The sequence below is a fragment of the Rhinolophus sinicus genome, chromosome 1 (assembly GCF_057876585.1).
Source record: "Rhinolophus sinicus isolate RSI-liver-muscle chromosome 1, RSI-T2T, whole genome shotgun sequence".
Classification (NCBI taxonomy): Eukaryota; Metazoa; Chordata; class Mammalia; order Chiroptera; family Rhinolophidae; genus Rhinolophus; species Rhinolophus sinicus.
In genome coordinates, this window is record NC_142501.1 from 168,299,368 (window position 1) to 168,320,832 (window position 21,465).

Genomic DNA, 21,465 nt, shown 5'->3' on the forward strand with positions numbered 1-21,465 from the left:
AAAAATGCTAACAGTTGTCTTTCAAACATTTTGATTGACCTTAATAAGTTCATTGTTTATGCAATCCTTAACAGAACCTTAAATAAATACTGTTCTTTCTTAAAATCTTATGTGCTTTGTGTCTCTAGATGTCATTTGAGTTAATATTGCCACCTTGTCATTGGGTCATTTTATTTTCATCCTTCTAACTGCACATTAGGTAATTTACACTCAGTGAAATTGTAATGAATTTATCTTCAGACTGATACAGTTTGGAAAATAGGGCCATTGCCCAATTCCATGCCCTATGGACCAGTCTGAACACAAATTATAAGTTTTACTGTTTATCATTTACTTTACCATAGAGTTTTCTGGTAATGTTAATAAAACAAACACTGTCATTTTGAGAAAGATAATTACAGAATACAGAATGCAGGCTTATGGAGTCTTTGCTAATAACTAAATAAATACATAAAATCCTTTTTAAAGTAATCAGATGAAGGCTAGAAAAATCTTATTTGCTGTGAATTCAGTTCATCTGTTTCTAGTGATGGGATCTAAAGCTTAACATGAGAGAAAAAATGGATTTTAAAATTATAACCAATTTGTGTTCAACAAATCAATGGCATAAAATAACAAAGGAATTACTGTTTTAGAGTAAAAGAGACGCACAATTATGGGCCTTATTTGGATCCTGATTTGAACAAATACAATTTTTTTAAAAACCAAACCTGTTCTGAAGCAATTAAGGATCTCTGAAAGAGGTGTGTTGGGGGCAAAGCCATTCCTGCTCAGTCTCTTTTTCTTATTAGTCCTTATTTCTCTGTCCATGGATGTTTCTTGTGTGTGCATGTATTGCCTTAGATATCTCATGAACTTTCAGAGCTTTAAAATACCATCTATATGCCGACAATATCTAAATATTTATCTCTATCTCAGATGTCTCCCATAAACTGCAGACTCATATCTAGCTATCTACTTGGCATCTTCACTGGAATGTCTAGTTAGCATCACAGACTTGTACAAAATTGAGCTCTGACATGTCTCTTTCAAACTGACTCCTCACACAGTCCACTCCATCTTAGTTGATGGTAACTTCACTCTCCCAGTTTCTCAGGGCAAAGAGCATCTATAATCAGCAAATCCCTTTGGTCCTTCCTTCAAAGTGTTTCTGAATCTGATCACTTTCCACCCATTCCACAGCTACCATCTTCCATTGGGCCAAGCTTCCATTGGTTCTTTCCTGGATTTTTGCAGGAGCTTCCTTTTTACCTATTTGTTTCCTTTAGTGGCTGCCCACTCTTGAGATATTTTAAGTCTGTATTTCTTGAGGAAGACCAGCAAATTACCTGTAACAATGATCTTAATAAAAGTCAGTGGGTATGGAGGAGAGGTGATGTAGAAAGACAATACTCAAAACCCAAATTCTACTACAACATTGTTTTCTGTTGATACATTTCAGTTGGTGAAGAGAAATACAACAAATGTGAAATTGGAAAGTTTACTTTCTTCTTGAGTTTAAATGATACAGAGAGGGATTGAAGAATTCCAGCGTTTTTCTTCTGGTTTTTTGAAGCTGTCCTTTGAAAGCAGGGAGCAGGCATATATGATTTCTGTTTAGATAAGTAGTTGACATGAGCCAGAGACCCAGAAAGGCAATTTAGACTTGTGTTTGTTTTAGTTTCATTTCTCTCACTGGGAAAGTACAATGGAAAAGTTGACAAATATTAAGCATTGCTCCAACTTCAATAAAAATGTTTAGACACATGCTGTTTTCTACCTTGAGGCAACGTCCAGTTAAAAATTGACTCAGTTTTCTCTTTTTCTCCTTAAAATCCCAATTCTTTCTTAGTCTTTCCTAACTATATTAGGTGATAATGTTTTTTTTCTCTTCTACCTGGTCTATACCTACCCCTAATGGAAAGAAATATTAATATATTTATTTTATTAGATTCGCTTTTAGTCTTCTAGAGCTCTAATAGTGCGCTTGTTATTTCTGCTTTGTATACATATGCCTTTGTGTTGACCATTCTGTATCAAAAGTTAAAAGGTAGATATAACTTCACATTATCTAAATTGTCCTGTAATTGCAGTTATCATTTCAACTTTAAACTCTTTAGGAAATTAGAAGTCGAGAAAAATAAGAGATTGCTATGTTTAATACTGAATTTTTAAAAAATGATCGTGTTATCAATCCACAAATTCTGACTTTATAAACATATGAGTTACATGGCATCTTAGATATGCTTTGACTGTCTAAGAGAGAAGATCTCAGAACCTAGCCTTGGGTTTTGGTTTCTTTAGTTTTATAGCTTTTTGTTTTCAATGAGAAAAGTTAACTTTTAGAAAACAAATTAAAAAACAAAAACGTGTTACCTGGCGTTGTGGCTTGGTTTCTTCTGAAAATAAAAAAAAAAAAAAGGGGGTGGGGGGTGGGGGGTGGCCCGGTGGCTCAGGCGGTTAGAGCTCCATGCTCCTAATTCCGAAGGCTGCCGGTTTGATTCCCCCATGGGCCAGTGGGCTCTCAACCACAAGGTTGCCAGTTCAATTCTTCGAATCCCACAAGGGGTGGTGGGCTCCGCCCCCTGCAACTTGCAATGGCAACTGGACCTAGAGCTGAGCTGTGCCCTCCACAACTAAGACTGGAAGGACAACAACTTGACTTGGGGGAAAAAAAAAAAAAGTCGTGGAAGTACACACAATAAAGTCCTGTTCCCCTTCCCCAATAAAATCTTTAAAAAAAAAAAAAAAAATCCAGACAGTTTCATGGGACAAAGGAAAGCAATGTTGTCCTGGCTTTGGTTACTTTTAGTTTTTTGGGTTTTTTTTTGGTGTTTTCTTTGTTTGTTTCATTAAAATTTATTAGGGTGACAATGGTTAGTAAAATTACATAGATTTCAAATGTATAATTCTGTAATTCATCATCTATATACATATAACATTGTGTGTTTACTACCCCGAGTCGGTTCTATTTCCATCACCATATATTTGACTCCCTTTCAGTTTTAGTTTTTATTTTCTCTTTTTAATAGCTTTATTAAGGCATAGTTGGCATAAAATAAACTATACTATTTAAACTGTACAATTTAATAAGTTTTGACGTATGAGGTCAGACAATTAAGTTCATGAACTCATCCTAGAAAAAGTGCTACATTCCTCATTGCTGACTAATACTAAAGTCACCTTCAAAGTACTCCCCTTGGGAAGCTGTGCACGATGCCAGTGCCTAGTCCACCCTTCAAAGCAATTTTGTAACTTTTTTTCTAGAATGGCCCTCAGAGTTGTCATATTACCCTTGATGTCCTGAATATCATCAAAATGTCTTTCAGTATTTTCTTTATCTTCTGGTAAAGAAAGAAGTCACTGGGGGCCAGATCAGGTGAGTAGGGTGGGTGTTCCAAAACAGTTGTTTACTGGCTAAAAACTCCTCTGTCACAGGTCTGTGAGCTGGTGCGTTGTGATGCAATAGCCGTGAATTGTTGGTGAAAAGTTCAGGTCTTTTTTGTTTAACTTTTTCATGCAGCCTTTTCAACACATCCAAATAGTAAACTTGGTTAACTGCTTGTATAGTTGGTACTAATTTATAATGAATAATCCCTGTGATATCAAAAAAGATTAGTAACATCGTTGCAACACGTTCGTGAACTTAATTGTCAGACCTCTATGTATGCACTGTGAAACCATTATCACAATCATGATAACGAACATATCCATTATTCCCGTTTTCTCATCACTCTGATATGCCTCTCTATAGGGCACTGCCGTCCTTAGGCAACTGATCTGCTTTCTGTAACAACACATCAGTTTGCATTTTCTAAAATTTGGCACAAGTGCAATCATAAAGCATGTACTCTTATCTAGCTTCCTTTACTCAGCATAATTATTTTGAGACCCATATTTTTGCATGTATCAGTGATTGTTTATTCCTTTTTATTGCTTAGTATTCCGTTGTAGGAATATACTAAAATCTGTTTATCCATTCTCTTGTTTATAGACTTTGCTTGTTTCCAGTGTTTGTTACAAATAAAGCTGCTGTGAAATTTGTGTGTGAGGTTTTGTATGGCTATGTGCTTTAATTTCTATTGGGAAAATGCCTTGGAGTGGAATGGCTAGATCATATTATAGGCTTATATTTAACTTTTTTAGAAACTCTTTTAACAGCTTTCCAAAGAGTACCATTTCACATGATCACTAGCACTGCGTGAGAGTTCTGGTTCCTCCACGGCCTTGTCAACGCTTAGCATGGTCAGTCTTTTTTCATTGTAACCATTCTGATTGCTATGTAGGAGTGTTTTCATTTTCATTTCTCTAATGACTAATGATGTTGAGCATCTTTTCATGTGCTCAGTTTACCCTTTGTATGTCTTCTTTGATGAAGTGTCTATTTAAATATTTTGTCCTTTTAAAAAAATGTTTATTTTCCTATTATTGAGTTTTGGGAGTTATGTATTCTGGATACAAGTCCTTTATCAGTTATGTTATCTGAAAATATATTCCTTTAATTTGTGGCTTGTCTTTTCATTCTGTTGACAGTTCTTTTCAAAGAGCAGAGATTTTAATTTTATTTTTTTAGATATTTTAATTTTGATGAAGCCCAGTTTACCTTATTTTTCTTGTAAATTGATCACATTTGGTGTCATATCTAAGAAAACTGTCTATATCAGGATGATTATCTCCTAATTTAAAAACAAACAAAACAAACAAACAAAAAGGCCTCCAAGGTGTTCTCATACACAGAAAGGCTTAATTAAAAATTAGTTTTAAATGAATATTTTTATTTAATGAAAAATTCTAAACCTAGTTCTTAAGCTGTTAACAGTACATTTCATTGTTGTATTTTTCTTTGTAGCTGTAGAAAATTTAAGTCACTTTCAAGGGGCCTTTTGATTGAGTATAATCCCATTTTCAAACTTTGTTAATTAAACTCCCTTAAATATTGTAAAATTGCATTTATATAATTTAAAGCCTATTTTTAAAGTATTTAGCAGTCTGACAAAAATCTTTCCAAGTACTTAAATAAATCTTCTAATGAATGAAAATGGATAAGCATGTTATGGCTTAAGTGTCTTATATACTCCAGTGGCATTTTACACATTGTAAAATATCTCAACCCATTTTCTTAATTAACATTATTTAAATTGGAATCACAAGGCTGAGCTGTTGCTCTAACTGACCTTATTCTCTTAAACATTATAAAACAGCTAAAATACCAAATACATGTAGATTCTTTAAAAACTTTATATGGGTTTGCTTCTCTTAAACTTTTATAAACTTCATTGTGAATCTTACTGGATAAAAAATGCTTACAATTTTGCGGGTTGCCTTCTCAACTCACTGTGGTTTCTTACTGAGGAAAGAAATCCTTAGACAGGACGCTGAGTGTGGATCTTTGCCCCAAACTAGTGGCCACAGAAGAGTTCTATTTTATAGTCGCTTTGTTCTTGAAACAGGGTACTCTTATGGCCCAATTTCCTTAGAATCAGTTTAAACATTTCTAGTTCATTAGTCCACCCCTAGACAGGTTGTTATATCATTTGATTGGATTCCGTTAATCTGTTTACTGTTTCATTCTGTACAAATCACTTGTGTGCTTCCTATCTGTGAGTGCCACAAATCCTTCAGGATTAAAATGACATCTGTTAGAATCCCTTTGTGGTTTTTGTCTAACTGTGGGCACAGTTTTAAGGTCATGACAATAATACCTGTATCAACCAAAGACATAATAATGGCTCTGGTTATATAATTGTTTTTTTCTTATTTGGAAGTCTTTCCAAAAACTGTCTAGTTATTATGTAGCCCACAACTTTCAAGGAAACAAAAGTGAATAATATAATTATGTTTATTGTAAAGCAGGATCATTTTGATGGTAAGGTCATGCCAGTCATGTATCTGCACCCCAAGTTATCTAGTAGTGTGTCTAAAGGAAACAAAGTAATAAACTTAAGAATTTTTTTCCCTCATCTGTTCTTCTGTTGTTTGACATCCAGCTTTTTCTTCTCTACTTCCTTTCTTTTTCTTGCATCCTTCTTTCACTTCTGCATTTCTTCATTCCCTTGTTTACTTTTTTTTTCTGAGCTAATGATCAGACTAGTAAAGGTGAATAAAAATAACAGAGATGATAATAGTAGGCATTTGCCAAAGATAGTGATGGCAGACAATTTATAAACTATAGTTTTGTTGTTTGTCTGATTTTTAGAAAGTTGCTTTAACATTACATTACATCTTGAGTTTAGGTGATTACAGAGGTGAGGCAATTTTTTAAAATCTTAAACGTCAATTTTAGCAAAGCTATAAATTAAAAATAACAAATCTATTCTGTTACCTAGATGACATTGCTTTACAAAAACAAATGTTCCATCTGTGTTTCAGAGTTCTAACAAGTTCCAACCAGAGATGCATAGAGATACTTCACTGAATAGACCAAAAAAAAAATTAGTAAAAATTTACAGAATTAATGAAACGTAATTCAGACCTGCTTGAATTAAGCCACAGAGGTGTAATTTGTAAACTTTGTCGATAGAAAAATCAAGCCATGAAAAAACTGTTGTATTGAAAGCTTTTTTTTACTTTTTCATAGGAAAAATTATATTTTAAAAACTAATTTCTTTAAAAATAAGTAAAAGCCAGTATTTTAAGATTTAAAACTTTGTGTGTGTAATACAAATATCATTTGCTTTACAATATAATGCATAAGGTATAATCAAAAGCAACTTATTTTGCGCGATCGCTCTCTCTCTTTCTTTCTCTCTCTCTGTTTCATGAAGGGGAAGTGTTCCCCTTGCCTGTTACCGGTTCAAGGTTTGTGTGCCCGAAGCTTCAAAGTCCAATATTCAGAACATCAGAGTTTGAAATAAAGTCTTATTGATCGAGAAGGCTTGAAAAGATGGGGAGTCCTTACCGCTTCTACAAATCCATCTTTAAGGCACCCAAGGGAAAGGAGGAGGGCGGGGGGAGAGGTGGGTGAGAACTGTAGACAGCTAGACGCTGACAGGGATCCAAGGAAGAGCACGAAATCTCTAAATCTCTTTGTTCCCAGTCGGTCCCCTGACCCCTGGTGATCTCAGCCTGAGGCTCCTATAAATCTTTGATAAGAGATTTTGTACATCTTTCCCCACCTCTTCTGGAGAGTCGTGTTCTGACAGGGGCCTCTTTTTTTTTTTTTGCAAATACACAAGCCTTAAGCAGAATTCCTCCTGTTAATTAGCATATCTGTAGCAGGATCTATTAGCTTGAAGGCAATGGGAGAAATGCTGGTTGGAATTAGATAGAGTCAGAGAAAGGAGCATTTCAATGTTACACTTCTAGGTAACAACTCAGGTCCAAAATTCTCTCCTTATCCTTTGATGATGATAATAATAACTCTAGTCACTTCACTGGAAAACGCGATGTAAATCCCATAATTAAAAGTGCCTAGTCAGTATATTAATCAACAATTCAATCACCACTGAAAGCTAAAACTTTCTCCTCCCCTAGCTAGGATTAGTTATAGGCTGCGGGGTTGGCTTTCTTTTTGTTCCTTATCTCGTCACCCACTTGTAAGTTGGCTGTATTTGACCCCATCAGGATTTAAACTGCAGGAAGAAAGGTAAAGAGGCAAACAATTTTTGCCTAATTCTTGATGTAAAATTGCTTCACTCTTTTTGAACTTGATATGTGCATAAGGGTGACCCTTTCTCTTGTGTGTACTTTTGTGGGTTCTTCAGAGTCCTTCAGTGGAAACCAAAGCACCTGTGACACTTCAAAAACTTTTTCTTCTTACAGCCAATACCTAATTCTTCTTCCTCCGCTTCTCCCCCCACCCTCCCGCCCATTCTCCTTCTGGTGGTACTCTGGGAACCTCTAAGTGGTATACCCAGTAGGACTTTTTATTTTTTAACAGCTTTATTGAAATATAATTCACATATCATAAAATTCACCCTTTAAAAATATGCCTTCAGTGGTTTTTAGTATAAGCACAGAGTTGTACAACCATTACCACAATATAAATTGGGGGAAGCTTTTTATCTTTTGGATAGGGTTTCATTAGCTCCAGGCTGACCCTGTGTCGCCCTGCTTCTGGTCCCCTCTGCATTCCCACCACCCTCCTTACTGGAAGACTAACTAGCTCCCAGTTCAGCATGCTGTCTCCCGCTGACTCTCTGTGTGCCCTCTCCTCCCCGCTGCCCGCTGCTCAGAGTGATAGCTGAAGCCTTAGATCCCTGAAGTATCAGGCAACAGTCTGTCCCCCCTAACTCCAGAGAACACACACCGAGCACTCCCATGGGGTCTCCCTGAAGCCTCTTTCACTGGCTTGAGGTAAAACAGATGACACTTCCCACACCCCTCCTGTTTTGGGGAAGCAAGAAAATCAGCACAATTCTCTAACAAAATTCTCCTTATGTAATTTTCTCTCTACTCTTTATACCGTGTGTGTTGGCTTTAGAGCTAAACTGGTTCTCAGACATATTACTTCGGAAATTTGTAACAGGATAGTGTTTCTCACAAGTCATGTTGGTATTTCATTGGTGCCTCTCCTGAAGCTTCCAATTTACCATATTTTTCCGTGTATAATGTGCTCCTGTGTATAATGCATACCCACGTTTTGGGCCCAAACTTTCAGGGGAAAAAACTCTTTCGTTTTAATTTTTTAATTCAAATGTTTATTTGTTTACATTAGGTACTTGTTTTTTTGTATTATAAAGGAATTTTAGCATTTATTTTTTTAACATATTATGGTACAAGAAATTTTATGTAACAAATAATTACAAAACACAAGAAAAGATACCAGGTACAAGAAATTTTATGTACCAGTAACAAATTTAGGATATTGACGCATCATAGAAGGCCAAGAACTCTTCGTCATTGCAAGTCTGTTGTAAGTTCGAGGAAACCGATTATCGTATTCCATGGTATTATTTTGCATACGGATATCGTTATTGATTTCTAGAGTTACACTTTTAACTCATAAGCATAAATAAAAGAATTAAAAACATTTATATAGATTCAGGATTAGTATTACCCATGTAAAAGGTGCATCCTTATTTTTCGCTCACAAATTTGGGCAAAAAGTGAGCATTATATACGACAAAATACTGTAATGTAGTGTTGTATTTGGAAGATAACTCAGATATCACTTAGAAAGGAATGAAGCTTCTATTTTTTCCCTTTAATAAATTTAATTTTTTTCTTTTTTATCATAGTAAAGTACATGAAAAACCTAGAAAGTTTTAGTGGGGGGGGGGAGGGATCTGAATAAATAATCACACTTTTTATACAAACCTAATAAACTCGTCGTTTTTTTAAAGTAATACCCTATATCTTCCCTTTTAACTACTACCTTGTGCATTTAAGTAGACACCCCTCAAGGCAGACTCTAAGCATAAAATGCTATAGTAAACATTTGAGAAGGAAAGTAACAGGACAAGGCTGACCTAATTTGAAGCTGGAATTGCTTTTTTCAGTCTGAGTTAAATTACCATAAATGTTAATTAAATGAAAGTATTGACTTTTCTTGTTAGTTGACAAACAGGTATTTTTGTAGGTTAATTTTAAAATTTAATGAAGGGTATAACTACAGAAAGTATTTAACATTTCCACTCCCTCTAGCTTCTTTTCCAAACCCATCTGCTTCTACCTACCATTAGGTATATACATTATACATTATGCTTAAATTGGTTTGGTCTGGGTAGATCTTAGTAATCACTGTAAAGAGCAATTTTCTTTTCAAGACATCAATTCAGAAAAATCTATATAGGAGGTTTTGACTAGCTGCATTTCAACCTTCCAAAATGAAAATAGGCTTATTGAGCCCCATAGAAAACCTTAAATGTTATCAGTATATCATCTACTTAATTGAATGGCATTATAAAACTTCAACCCTACAAAAATGTAACCACAAAGGCACCTTTTTAAATTTTTATTAATTCAACTTCTGTAGAGTCTTAGATTACAAAGCATGTTTATAAGCATAACCTCTCGTCATGTTAATAGTGGCGTTATTATTACTATTATTATTTCTGTGTCACAAATGGGAAACTGGGGTTTAGAAGTGAAATGACTTTCCCAGAGGCAAATGGTAAATTGGCAGTGGAATGGAGGAAGGAACTTTACTCGTCAAGGTTCTTTCGGCTAGTCTAATAGTTAAACCTACATGAGACAGATGAACAAGAGAAAATAATCAAATTTGATTACATAGGTACATATGAGAACCCCACATACATGAGAGGTTCAGAGACAGAAAGGGAAACTGAGGTATATATGGTATTCTGAGCTAAGGATGAGGTAAGGCTCCTTGAGGCTTGGGGGGGGGGAAGGTCATTTGAAGGACAATAGAAGAGCAGATGTTCAGTAATTTGATGTTTGTCCTGCTCTCTAGATAGGTCAAAAAAAGTTGTCTTTTGTAATAACTCTTGTTATGGACAAGGCCCCAAATTTAAATTCTTCAAGGGAGAAGTACAAGTTTCCATGAGCTCTCAGGGTCTCAGTTGTCATCAGCTCAAAATAATTACCATGCCAAAGTGGCACATCTTGGAGAGGCCTGTTGTGAACCACTTTAGCAACAAAGCTGGGTCTAGAAATAGTTAAGTCCATTCAGTGCACAATTTATAGTTAAACTATATAGATATAGCTATAGATATAGATATAGATATAGATAATATACACGTATATAATATATAATATATATTATACATATAATATATATATTATGTGCAAATCAATCCATGAATAGAAGAGATGTATTCCATCTTATTCCCAACTATACCCCCACTATGGCTATAGGGTCTCCTCTCTACTCCTCCTCCTCTGTTTACTTGGATGGATAGGATGAAACCTGGAACTATAATCTGAAGGCGTTCAGTATAGTCTGGCTGTTTTGGCTTCATCATCTGCACTCTGGCCTCCCAGGACCCTGCAGTCTGTCTCCTCACATGAAGTGGTCAGCACCACTGTTCTGCAGTTCTGTCTCTGTGGTTTACCCTATTGTGCTAGGGCAAGTGGTTGTTTTCAGGGTTTTCCCCTCCAATTCCCTCACCCTCTGCGAGTTTAAGTATTTAGATTGGAGACAATATTGAGAAATTAGGTAGACAGGGACCTCATAGTCCCTTACCGCTGATGTAGAACTTTCACTACTGCAAGTGCAGTAAAGTTGTTGGTGTGCAGACCATCTGTTATCTTTGTTTCCTAGGTAATATGCACGTGTCACTAGCTGAGGCCCTGGAGGTGCGGGGTGGACCACTGCAGGAGGAAGAAATATGGGCTGTATTAAATCAAAGTGCTGAAAGTCTCCAAGAATTATTCAGGAAAGGTAAGCCTTTTTTTTAATTTGAGTATTGGGTAGCTGAAAATAGATAAAGGAACAGAGTATAGAGGAATGCTTTTCTTACCTCTCTTAGGGCTAAAATAGCTCAGATGTTGTCTACCTTTATTTGAACATCTTCTATATGCCCTAATACTGATACTGTGCTAGGGACTGAAAATATAATGATAATGAAAACCAAAAACATTCCCTGTCTGTCGGGAACTCACAGTCCAGTGTAGAAAATAGATATTAACAAAATATTTACATAAACAATTGTTAAAAATTCAACCATGACAAGGGCTACAAAGGAGGGGATTCAGTGACTCTATGAGAACCCATAATAAGAAGATTTGACGTGGTCCTCGGGAAGGAAAAAAAGGAAGGCCTCCCTGCATAAGTCACCCACAAGCTAAGACCTGAAAAAGGAGAAGTTAACCAGCTAAGAGGGAGGAAAAAGCCTTCCTGGCAGAATATTATGTGCATCCCTGTACATCTAAATTGGGATAATGTTACTGAATAACTGGTTTGGTGCCTCTCTGTGGAGGTCGTCATTGCCCCAAATGGTTGTGTGGCATTTTGGAGCTGGAAAAGTGAGAGTCACCCTTTGGTTGTCCAAAAACATATGATATCACGCAGAAAAGCTCCACCTGAAGATGATGTTTGCCATTCATTCCACATGATCAACACCTATTTAGAACAGTAGGTAAAGACCAGCCTTCATCTGAGGGAAGAATCAATCTTTATAACTGATTTGAATGACTACATCAGGCACAATAAGCATAGAAATAGATGAGGTTCTGAGGATAGTAGGAGTTCTCAAAGTCTGGGCCCTGGCTGAGTAGCATCAGCATCTCTGTATCACTGAGTAACCTCAGTGATACAGAGAAATTGAATTTGGGTTCTTTGGCAGTCTAGAGATTACCAACTCTTATGCTTGCCAATTGGAAATTGCTATTTATTTGATTTAGTTTATCTGAAGTCTATGTTTTTTCATTTCTTGTATTTGATAGTGCAATGTCCTTTAGCCACAGGTTTTTCTCCTTACTCTTGTAACAAACTGAAATTTTAAAAAATTACAGGTTCCCCTGTTATCCGAAAGTAGAGCATTCCTATGAAACCTTTCATTAAGCCGAAATGGCATAAATCGAAGAAGCAATTGCCATTCATTTATATGGAAAAAATTTTGAGTGTTCCCAGACCCCCCCAAATAACCTACCAAATCACACCAGATACGTTTAAGTACATCTAGTTTTATGCTAAACGTAAGTAACACTTTTATAAACTCTCTCAGGCTTTGCTGATACCTTAGGGTACATTTTTGTAACGGATACACAGGATACACAAAATAAATGGAGGTAAAGCACAGATCCTCACAGACACAGTTCCAAGCTATGGCAGCTTGATGCTGAGATGCTGAGTGTGCTTCCAGGAAAGGAGCTTGGCAGTGCAACTTTCTTTGCCTCTGGTGCACTGCCTCTATAATGGCTCCCTGCAAAACAAACACTAAATACTATTTTCGCTTTTTGCCTTTTTTTGTAAAAGCGAAAATCCTCTTTGGATTTTAGTTAGCAGAAAGCAAATATTAATGTAGATATTTTTAAAAAGCCACGTGGAGTAAAGCAGACTTTCGAAAAGCAGGGGATACCTATATTTGCTTGTTTTGTGGATGAATGGTGTTGGTCTTGGTTCTCTACCCTTTTGAATAAGGCAGGATTGTTAGGGGGGGAAAGTAAGTAAAATACAGTGGTCTCCAAGAAGTTTGGTTTTCTAAAATGTGTTTTCCTCTTTTGGTTTTATCTTCTTGTGTCTGTTATACAAACCTTTGTTTTAGTTCTTATGGATGGCTTTTCCTCCTGTCTTTTTGAACTTGTATGTTGCTTCTGTGTCTTTTTTAGTTTTTAAGTGAAAGTTGATATTCCTATGAATAAAAGGCTGGAAATAAGCATTTCTACCGGAGAGTTATTGAACTCAAGTCACGAAAATTAATCTATTTTTTCATCTTTTTGAGCCTCCTAGTAATCTAAGTCTTTCAACCTTTTTTAAGTAAATTGTTGTAGTTGTTATTCATAGAATAATGGTACCTAAGCATGACTTTGTTGAAAGACATTATATTCAAATGAGTTTCTCCTCAGAAGACGAAAAATTTAAAACTGTTTTAAATACATAATTCCAAACATTTAGATGATTGTGGTGATACTGATTGGTTTTCTTTGTTATAAGTTTCTTAGTTTTATTGTCTTGTGATTATTAAAATGTGTAGTCTGTGTGATTACTTTTTAGAGTTTTTTTGAGATTTGCTTGTGGCCTTGTACATGGTCTGTTTTTGTAGATAATCTGTGGGCATTTGGAAAGAATGTATGTTCTGTTTCTAGGGTATAACAAGCATTCTATCTAGTTTGCTTTTAACATTGCCATCTCTGCTTCTTTTTCCTTGCCATTTACCTAGAATATCTTTCCTCCTTCATTTTCAAATTATGTATTGTAACTTAGGTGTTTCGTACAAATAGTAGATAGCTGGATTTTACTTTTTTGGCAAGCTGAGGAAATACTATTTATTAATTTGAAAATTAAATGTAGCCATTGAAATAAAAATTCTGGAGGAATTTTATTAGGGATCCTCCCTTCTTAATTATATGTTTCTCAGTCCATCTTACTCACTGATTAGAAAGCATAGCGTATGTCAGAGAAAAACACACATTTAAGATTTTAGCTTTTTACATCATGGATAAACTCATGCATGGGCTCAGTGGTCCTAGATAATAAAAAACAATGCCATTGTGATATACATTCTAGATAATCTTTAGAACGGAAATTATTGCTGCTTTGGAAAAAGTAGCTTACAATTATAATAGTTGCCCAAAAGAGTGATTTTTTTTGTTTGTTTTAAGTTATAGAACTGTTGCTCTTTGCAGAAAATAGATCTTTTAAATCTTTGGGATTTTAAGATACTAGAGTGGTTGTTTTGAAAATTGCCTCTTCAGAACTAATGAGAGAAAAGACCCAATCTTCTGTGTTTAGGCAAGGATATAAATCCCATATAAATCCCTTTATGTGTAGTCATTTCTGGTTCCCTGCTTAATAAATAAAATAATAATGAAATTAGTAAATTAAACACAAAGAAAATAGAATAAAGAATTTCGATAAAAAAGAACTGCTAAAGAAACAAGCAAAATTCATTGTCTAAATAAAAAAATTCAAAGAGTTACCAGCAAGTGTCCTGGGAAAATTCAGAAGACCATGTCACATGTCTTATTGTTTTTGGAAAACAAATTTGGATACAGTTGCAGAGAGCAGGGCACATGGAATCCTTTGGCTATATTTCATTATAAAGGTTTGCTTGTTATATGCATGAGTGAAAACCACAAATTACTACAGATAACTGGGGCAAAATCAGATAAACTTCTCTGCTTTTCACTCATTAAAAAATATTCAAAAATTCGAATTTGTAGGCACCTGTTTAAAAAGCAGTCTTACTAGAGAATACATGATCTATTACTTTATTAGCAGAATTAAGTGAAATACCAGCAGAATTAAGTTCTTCCTGTTTTTGTTTCACAGAATTGCTTTCATTGAATAAATACTTTCAGGGAGATATCCTTGCCATGGGAAGGAGAAAAAACATGTAAAAAATATGTAAAGTTAAAACAACACATACATGTATATTTTTATTTATGGAATTAAACTCTTTGAGCTGGAATGATCTTATTCTATTTCACCTAAGTAATCATTTTTACAGATAAGGAAACAAGGTCCAGTTTAAATGACTTGTAAGAATTAATATTGGCAGAACAGAAATAACATAACTATTTTAAAGTATTTATGAACAATACCTGTTTAGAGCTGTAAAATCATTATGTATACATGACAATAAAATTTTAAAATTGATAGCTTTCCTATGAACGTAGCAACTTGATGTTTAGAAAAATATCAGATGGTAAAAGTTACATCACTTCATGTTCTACAGATGTTAAATGAATAATAAGGAAAATTTTTCAATAAAGTTGTTGGAAAACTTCACCTTACATGAAATGGACACCTGAAAAGACACAAACTACTAAAAGCTCACTCAAGAAAAAGTAGACAACCTGAATTGTCCTACATATGTTAAGATGATTGAATATGTAGTTTAAAATGTCCCATGAAGAAAATTCCAGGCCCATATTGCTTCACTATGGAATTTTTTAAATTTAAAGAAGAAATAACAGCAATTCTCTATTAAATGCTTGAAGAAGATTAAAAAGGAGGAAATACTTCCTAATTAATTCTGTGAGGCCAACATTACTATAATACCAAAACCAAACAAAGACATTGGAGAGCTATAGACCAATATACTATATGAACATTGATGAACAATTCTTAACAAATTTTTAACAAATTGAATCCAACAATATATAAAGTGATAATATATAGGTCCTAGGAGTACAAGATTAGTTTAACATTCACGAATCAATCAGTATAATTCACCATATTTATAAACTAAATAGAAACAGAACTATATAATCATCTCAGTAGATACAGAAAAAACATTTGATAAAATCCAACATCCTTTCCTGACTTAAAAAAAGAAAACCTGCCAATAAAAAGGAACTATATCAATCTGATAAAGGGCAGATAGAAAAAACTTATAGCTAACTCATACTTAATAGTGAAACATTGACTCATTCCCTCTAAGATCAGAATAAGGATGTCTGCTCTCATTACTTATATTCAACATAGTACTAAAGTTCTAACTAGTGTAGTAAGGCAAGAAAAAGAAATTAAGGAATCCAGATTAGAAAGAAAGCAGTGAAACTGTATTTATTGAAAAATGACATGAATGTCTATATAGAAAATTTGGTGGAATCTATAAAAAAGCCTGTAGAACTGAATGGTGATGTAACGATTGGATATCTACATACAAAAAAAAAATATATCAACTTTGACTCTTACCTCATACCACGTATGAAAACTAAATCATAAAAGGTCATAGATCTAAATATAAAACTTAACATTATAAACGTTCTAGAAGAAAGCATAGGAGACCATAATTGTGACCCTAGGTTAGGGAAAGATTTCTTAGATATGCTACCAAATGCTTGATTTATAAAAGAAAAAAAATTATAAACTGAACTTTATCAGAATTAAACTCTTCTAAACACGTTGTGAAGAGAATGAAAAATGGAATCAAAGGGTGGGAGAAAATACTTAGAAACTCATGTAACAGATGAAGGACTTGTATCCGGAATATATAAAGAACTCTCAAAACTCAGTAGTAAGAAACAGACGATACCCCAAAATTGGGCAAAAGATTTGAACACGTACTTCACCAAAGAAGATACACAGTTTCAGATTTCAAATACTAACAAAATTATTAGTCATCGGAAATACAAAATCCTCACATCATTAATCATCAAGAAGATGCAAGTGAAAACTACAGATATACTAGCATACATCAATTAGAATGTGTAAAATTAAAAAGACTGACAGTACCAAGAGTTAGCAAGGACTTGGGGCAAGTGGAACTCTTATACTCGTTCATTGCTAGTGAGAATGCAAAATGGTACGATTTTACATTTTGGAAACTTTAACAGTTTCTTAAAAAGTTAAATATAGACCTACCATATGCACTCCTAGGTACCTACCCAAAAGAAATGAAAATATATGTCCATACACAGGCTTGTACGTGAATGTTCATAGCAGCTTTATTTGCCGTAACCAAAAGCTGTAAACAAACCAAAATGTTTATTAACACATTGAATGTGTAAACAAACTGTGGCACATCCATATAATGAAACACTACACAGCAATAATAAGGACCGAACTATTGATAAATGCAGCACCATGAATTAATTTCAAAATAATGAATTGTACAGTGAAGGAAATAAGATGGAAACAATACCTATTGGATGATTCTAATCTAAAATTCTAAAAAATGCAAACTAAACTGTATTGATGAAGCAGATCAGTGATTGCTTGGGGATGAGAGGTAAGCGAGGGCTAGGAAGCAGGATTACAAAAGTGTATGAGAAAACGTGTGGGTGGTGGATATGTTTATTGCCTTGATTGTGGTAATACGTAGTTACCCAATGTCAGAACCTCAGATTGTACTCTTTCAGTGTGTGCAGTAGTTGTGTACCAGTTTTGCCTTAGTAAAGCTACTTATAAAAATAGATCACATATTTCCCAAAAATTGTTTAGTTTTTAAATTTAGAGCTTGACCTTTTCCCTTATTAATTTGAAACTGTTTTTAAAAGAAAATGTTTTCCAATCAAATGCTTAACCTGACTTTCTTGAGCAAGAGATTCAGTTTCCTAGTTTTAATCAAATAGCCGTAGATTCTCCACATTTAAAAAATATCACCTAATTCCAATAGTAGAATCATTTTAGTATGTTTAAATTAGTATATTGAATTTAGTATATTAAAATGACTTGATATAGTTGAAGAAAATAAGAAAAATTCAAGATACTGAAGATTTTTTAAATAGGCAGTGTTATAGGCTAAATTGTGTCTCCTAAAATTCCTATGTTGAAATCCTAACTCCCAGTACCTCAGAATGTGACTATTTGGAGAAAAGGTCTTTAAAGAAGTAATTAAGTTAAAATTAGGTTATTAGGGTAGGCCCTAATCCATTGTGACCTGTGTCCTTAAAGGATAAAAAGAGGAAATTAGGACAGCTATACAGAGAGGGAGGTCCATGTGAAGACACAGGGAGAGAGAAAACGGCCACTTACAAGCCAAGAAGAGGGGCCTTAGAAAAAACCAACCCTTCCTCGCACCTTGATCTTGGATTTCTAGATTCCAAAATTGTGCGAAAATAAATTTGTGTTGTTGAAACCACCCAGTCTGTGGTATTTGTAATGGCAGCCCTAGCAAATTAATTAATACAGGCAGAATCGGCGGGAAATGAAATAAAACTTCTAGAAACGAAGTATATAGTGACGAAGTTTACAACCTCAGTGGAGAGCTTAACAGATTACACAGATTTTCTTTTCTTTTTAAAGAGAAAATTAGTAAATTGGACAATAGCGCTGAGGAGATCACTTGGATATTAAAAATGTAGGGGAGTTCAGGTTCATGGAGAATTGAATGAGAATTCCAACATACCTCTAATGCGAGTTCCAGAAGGAAAACTAGAGAGAATGGGAACAGAACAGTGAATGAAAATACAATGGTAGGTAATGTTTTACAATCGCTGAAGTACATAGATTCTCAGATTCTAGAAACTGAAGTCACAAAGTAAATAAAAGTATATCCACACTTAGATTTGTGGGATTAGAAGTACAGAAAAAAAAAAAAAGATTTTTAAAGCAGTCAGAAAAATGATGGATTACTTACCAAGGAAACCCAAGCTAATAGCAGACTTCTTAACAGCAGCAATAGAATCAAAACTTGATAAAATTTCATCTTAAAACCGCTACAAGAATGCTTCATAATTATTTTTAAAAGAAAAAGAAAAATCATCAAAAAATATTGCTCAACCTAGAACAATACTGTCTAGTATAAATATGTGTATCAGATATATAGTTTAAAATTATCTAATAGCCACATTAAAAAGATTTTTTTTAAAAAGATGAAATTAATTTTAACATTAAAAATATTTCAATATGTAATCAATATAAAAAAGTATTAGTAAGGTGTGCACCCTTTTGTACTAAGTCAAAATCTATTTTACAGTAACAGCGCATCTTGATCCAAACTCTAAATTTAATCAAGAAATACTTCGATTTCATAAAATGTACAGATGAAAAAGTAGATTTATGTACTCAAGTTGTTCCAAGCATATTTAAAAGTTTTCCAATAACTGATTAAGTATTCATTTTAAAATTTAAGATAAATTTAAAATTCAGTTCCTCAGTTATATTTAGCCACATGTCAAGTTCTCAAAAGCCACATGTGGTTAATGGCTATGCACTGGAATGTGCAGATAGAATTTGATGTCTTGCTCAATTGTGCAAGAAAAAGGTCAAAACAATAACATTTTCATATGAAAACAGAGTAATCACCATCAAGGAAACCCTCATTGAAGAAATTACTAAGAGATATATTTCAGGGAGAAGGAAATTTAACGCAGAAGGAGGAAGAAAGCTTCAAGAAGGAATGATAAGCAAAAGAATTAATCAACATTGTGGTAAATCTAAACAAGCACGTTAGCTGAATAAAACATTAATAATGATGTCAACTTCAAAATTATAAATAAAATAACATTTAGACTCACGCAAATGATAGGATTTAGAACAGTTTAAGGGTTTGATTTTGTTCATGAGAATGGTAGGGATATTGACTTTAGAGTTAGCATAGTCAAATATTCTTAAAATGGGTAAGAATAATCACAGAACCAAAAGAGGGAAAATGTAAAACTTCCAATCGGGTGGAACCACAGGAAAATAAGTAACTCAATGCGTGAGAAGGAAGACAAAGCACTGAACTTCAAATTTAATTCCTGATTTGTTTTTTTAAGCCTTTATAGGAAATATAGAAAGTTTTTATGGATTAAAAGCTTTTGCGTAAATATTTGTACAGTATATGCAGCTTTTAAAAGACCAAAACCTAACTAGACTATATTACATTCCTAATTATCTACAATCATGATTTTGTTGATTAACAGGGTGCATCAGTTGTCTTTGACACGCTACATCTTGCCCTGCATTCACAAGGCCAGAATTAACTGGTCCTTCAAGTTAAATGTGTTTGAACTGATAAAATTGCCCTATTTGTTCCCTGGAAACAAACTATAAAACATGAAATTAATTTAATATCTAGCATTCTTAAAATGAATAACGTGGGCTGTTTAACAAGTGTATGAAGCACTTAGAGTAAACCTCTCCTGTCCCACCAATACCCAGTCAATACACTGTGTTTTAATTTGAAATTATTTTGGCTCTAGATGTTACAAACAGACCATTTTATAAATTTAAAATCATACATTTAGAAGGGAAAGTTGCTACAGGTCATGCTCCCTAGCTCCATACTTGCTGATACATGTAATTTTACTCACTATATTTATTGTTTTAATTTATGTATTGATAGGGATTTAAAAAAAATACTGAGGTATAATGTATACAGTAAAGAGCTTTATTCTTAATTGTACAGCCCAATGAAGTTTATGAATGTATACACCCACATCCCCACCACCGTCACCACCACTGGGTGCTCGAACATTTCCAGCACCCAGGAAGGCTCCCTCATGCTTCCTTGTAGTCAGTCAATTCTGGGTTACCAACGGCAATCATTATTATGACGTATCACATAGATTAAGTTTTACTTGATTTTAAACATCTTACAGATAGGATCATACAATGTGAACTCTTTTGTGTCTGCTTTCTTTTACTCAACATTCTAAGATTGTTTTTCACATATAACTAAGGTTTTTAAAAAAAAATGCTTTACAATTACTTCACTCTTTTTTCTCAAATATAGAAATTAAGAGGTGGCTTTATGCCTTGAATGATTTAGTAACAAGTTAAGATTTTTACTTTTTTTAATTTTTGTTTTTCAATTACAGTCGACCTTCAGTATTATTTTATGTTAGTTACAGGTGTACAGCATAGTGGTTAGACATTTATATAATTTACAAAGTCATCTCCCAATAAGTCTAGTACCTACCTGGCACCATACATAGTTATTACAATATTACTGACTATATTCTCTATGCTGTACTTTACATCCCCATGACTGTTTTGTAACTACCAATTTGTACTTCTTAATCCCTTCAACTTTTTCACCCAGCCCTCCAATTCCCCTTCTGTCTGGCAACCATCAGTTTGTTCTCTGTATCTGTAACTGTTTCTATTTGTTCATTTATTTTGTTTTTTTTAGATTCCACATATAAGTGACATCATATGGTATTTGTCTTTCTCAGTCAGACTTACTTGACTTAGCATAATACCCTCTAGTTTCACAAACCATGTTGTCGCAAATGGTAAGATTTCATTCTTTTTTCTGGCAGAATAATATTCCATGGTATATAGGTACCACATCTTCTTTAACCAGTCCCCTATCAGTGGACACTCAGGTTGCTTCCGTATCTGGGCTACTGTAAATGGTGTTGCAAGACTTTTACTCTCTTAGGGCGATGTGCATCAGTCATGGTTAACATGTTTACAAGAAATGTGTCCTTAATGTTTCTTTTTGAAAAATGAAATAGTTTACCATTCAAATAAGCCTCATCCCCATTTTTATTCTTTGAGAAGAAAAGTTCTTTACAATGTAAATAGGGGAGTGTTACCTG

General features: G+C 34.2%; 1 protein-coding gene across 8 annotated transcripts in view; it reads left to right on the forward strand.

Annotated features, from left to right (window-relative positions):
- Window positions 1-21,465, forward strand: part of PTPN13 (protein tyrosine phosphatase non-receptor type 13) — a 173,094-nt gene that overhangs the window by 27,217 nt on the left and 124,412 nt on the right. For all 8 annotated transcript variants that reach the window (XM_019731269.3, XM_019731271.3, XM_019731274.3 and 5 more), the window contains exon 2: window positions 11,144-11,263. In XM_019731269.3, coding sequence (XP_019586828.3) covers window positions 11,149-11,263 — 115 coding nt within the window. In that variant the 5' untranslated portion in view covers window positions 11,144-11,148. The remainder of the gene's footprint in view (window positions 1-11,143; window positions 11,264-21,465) is intronic.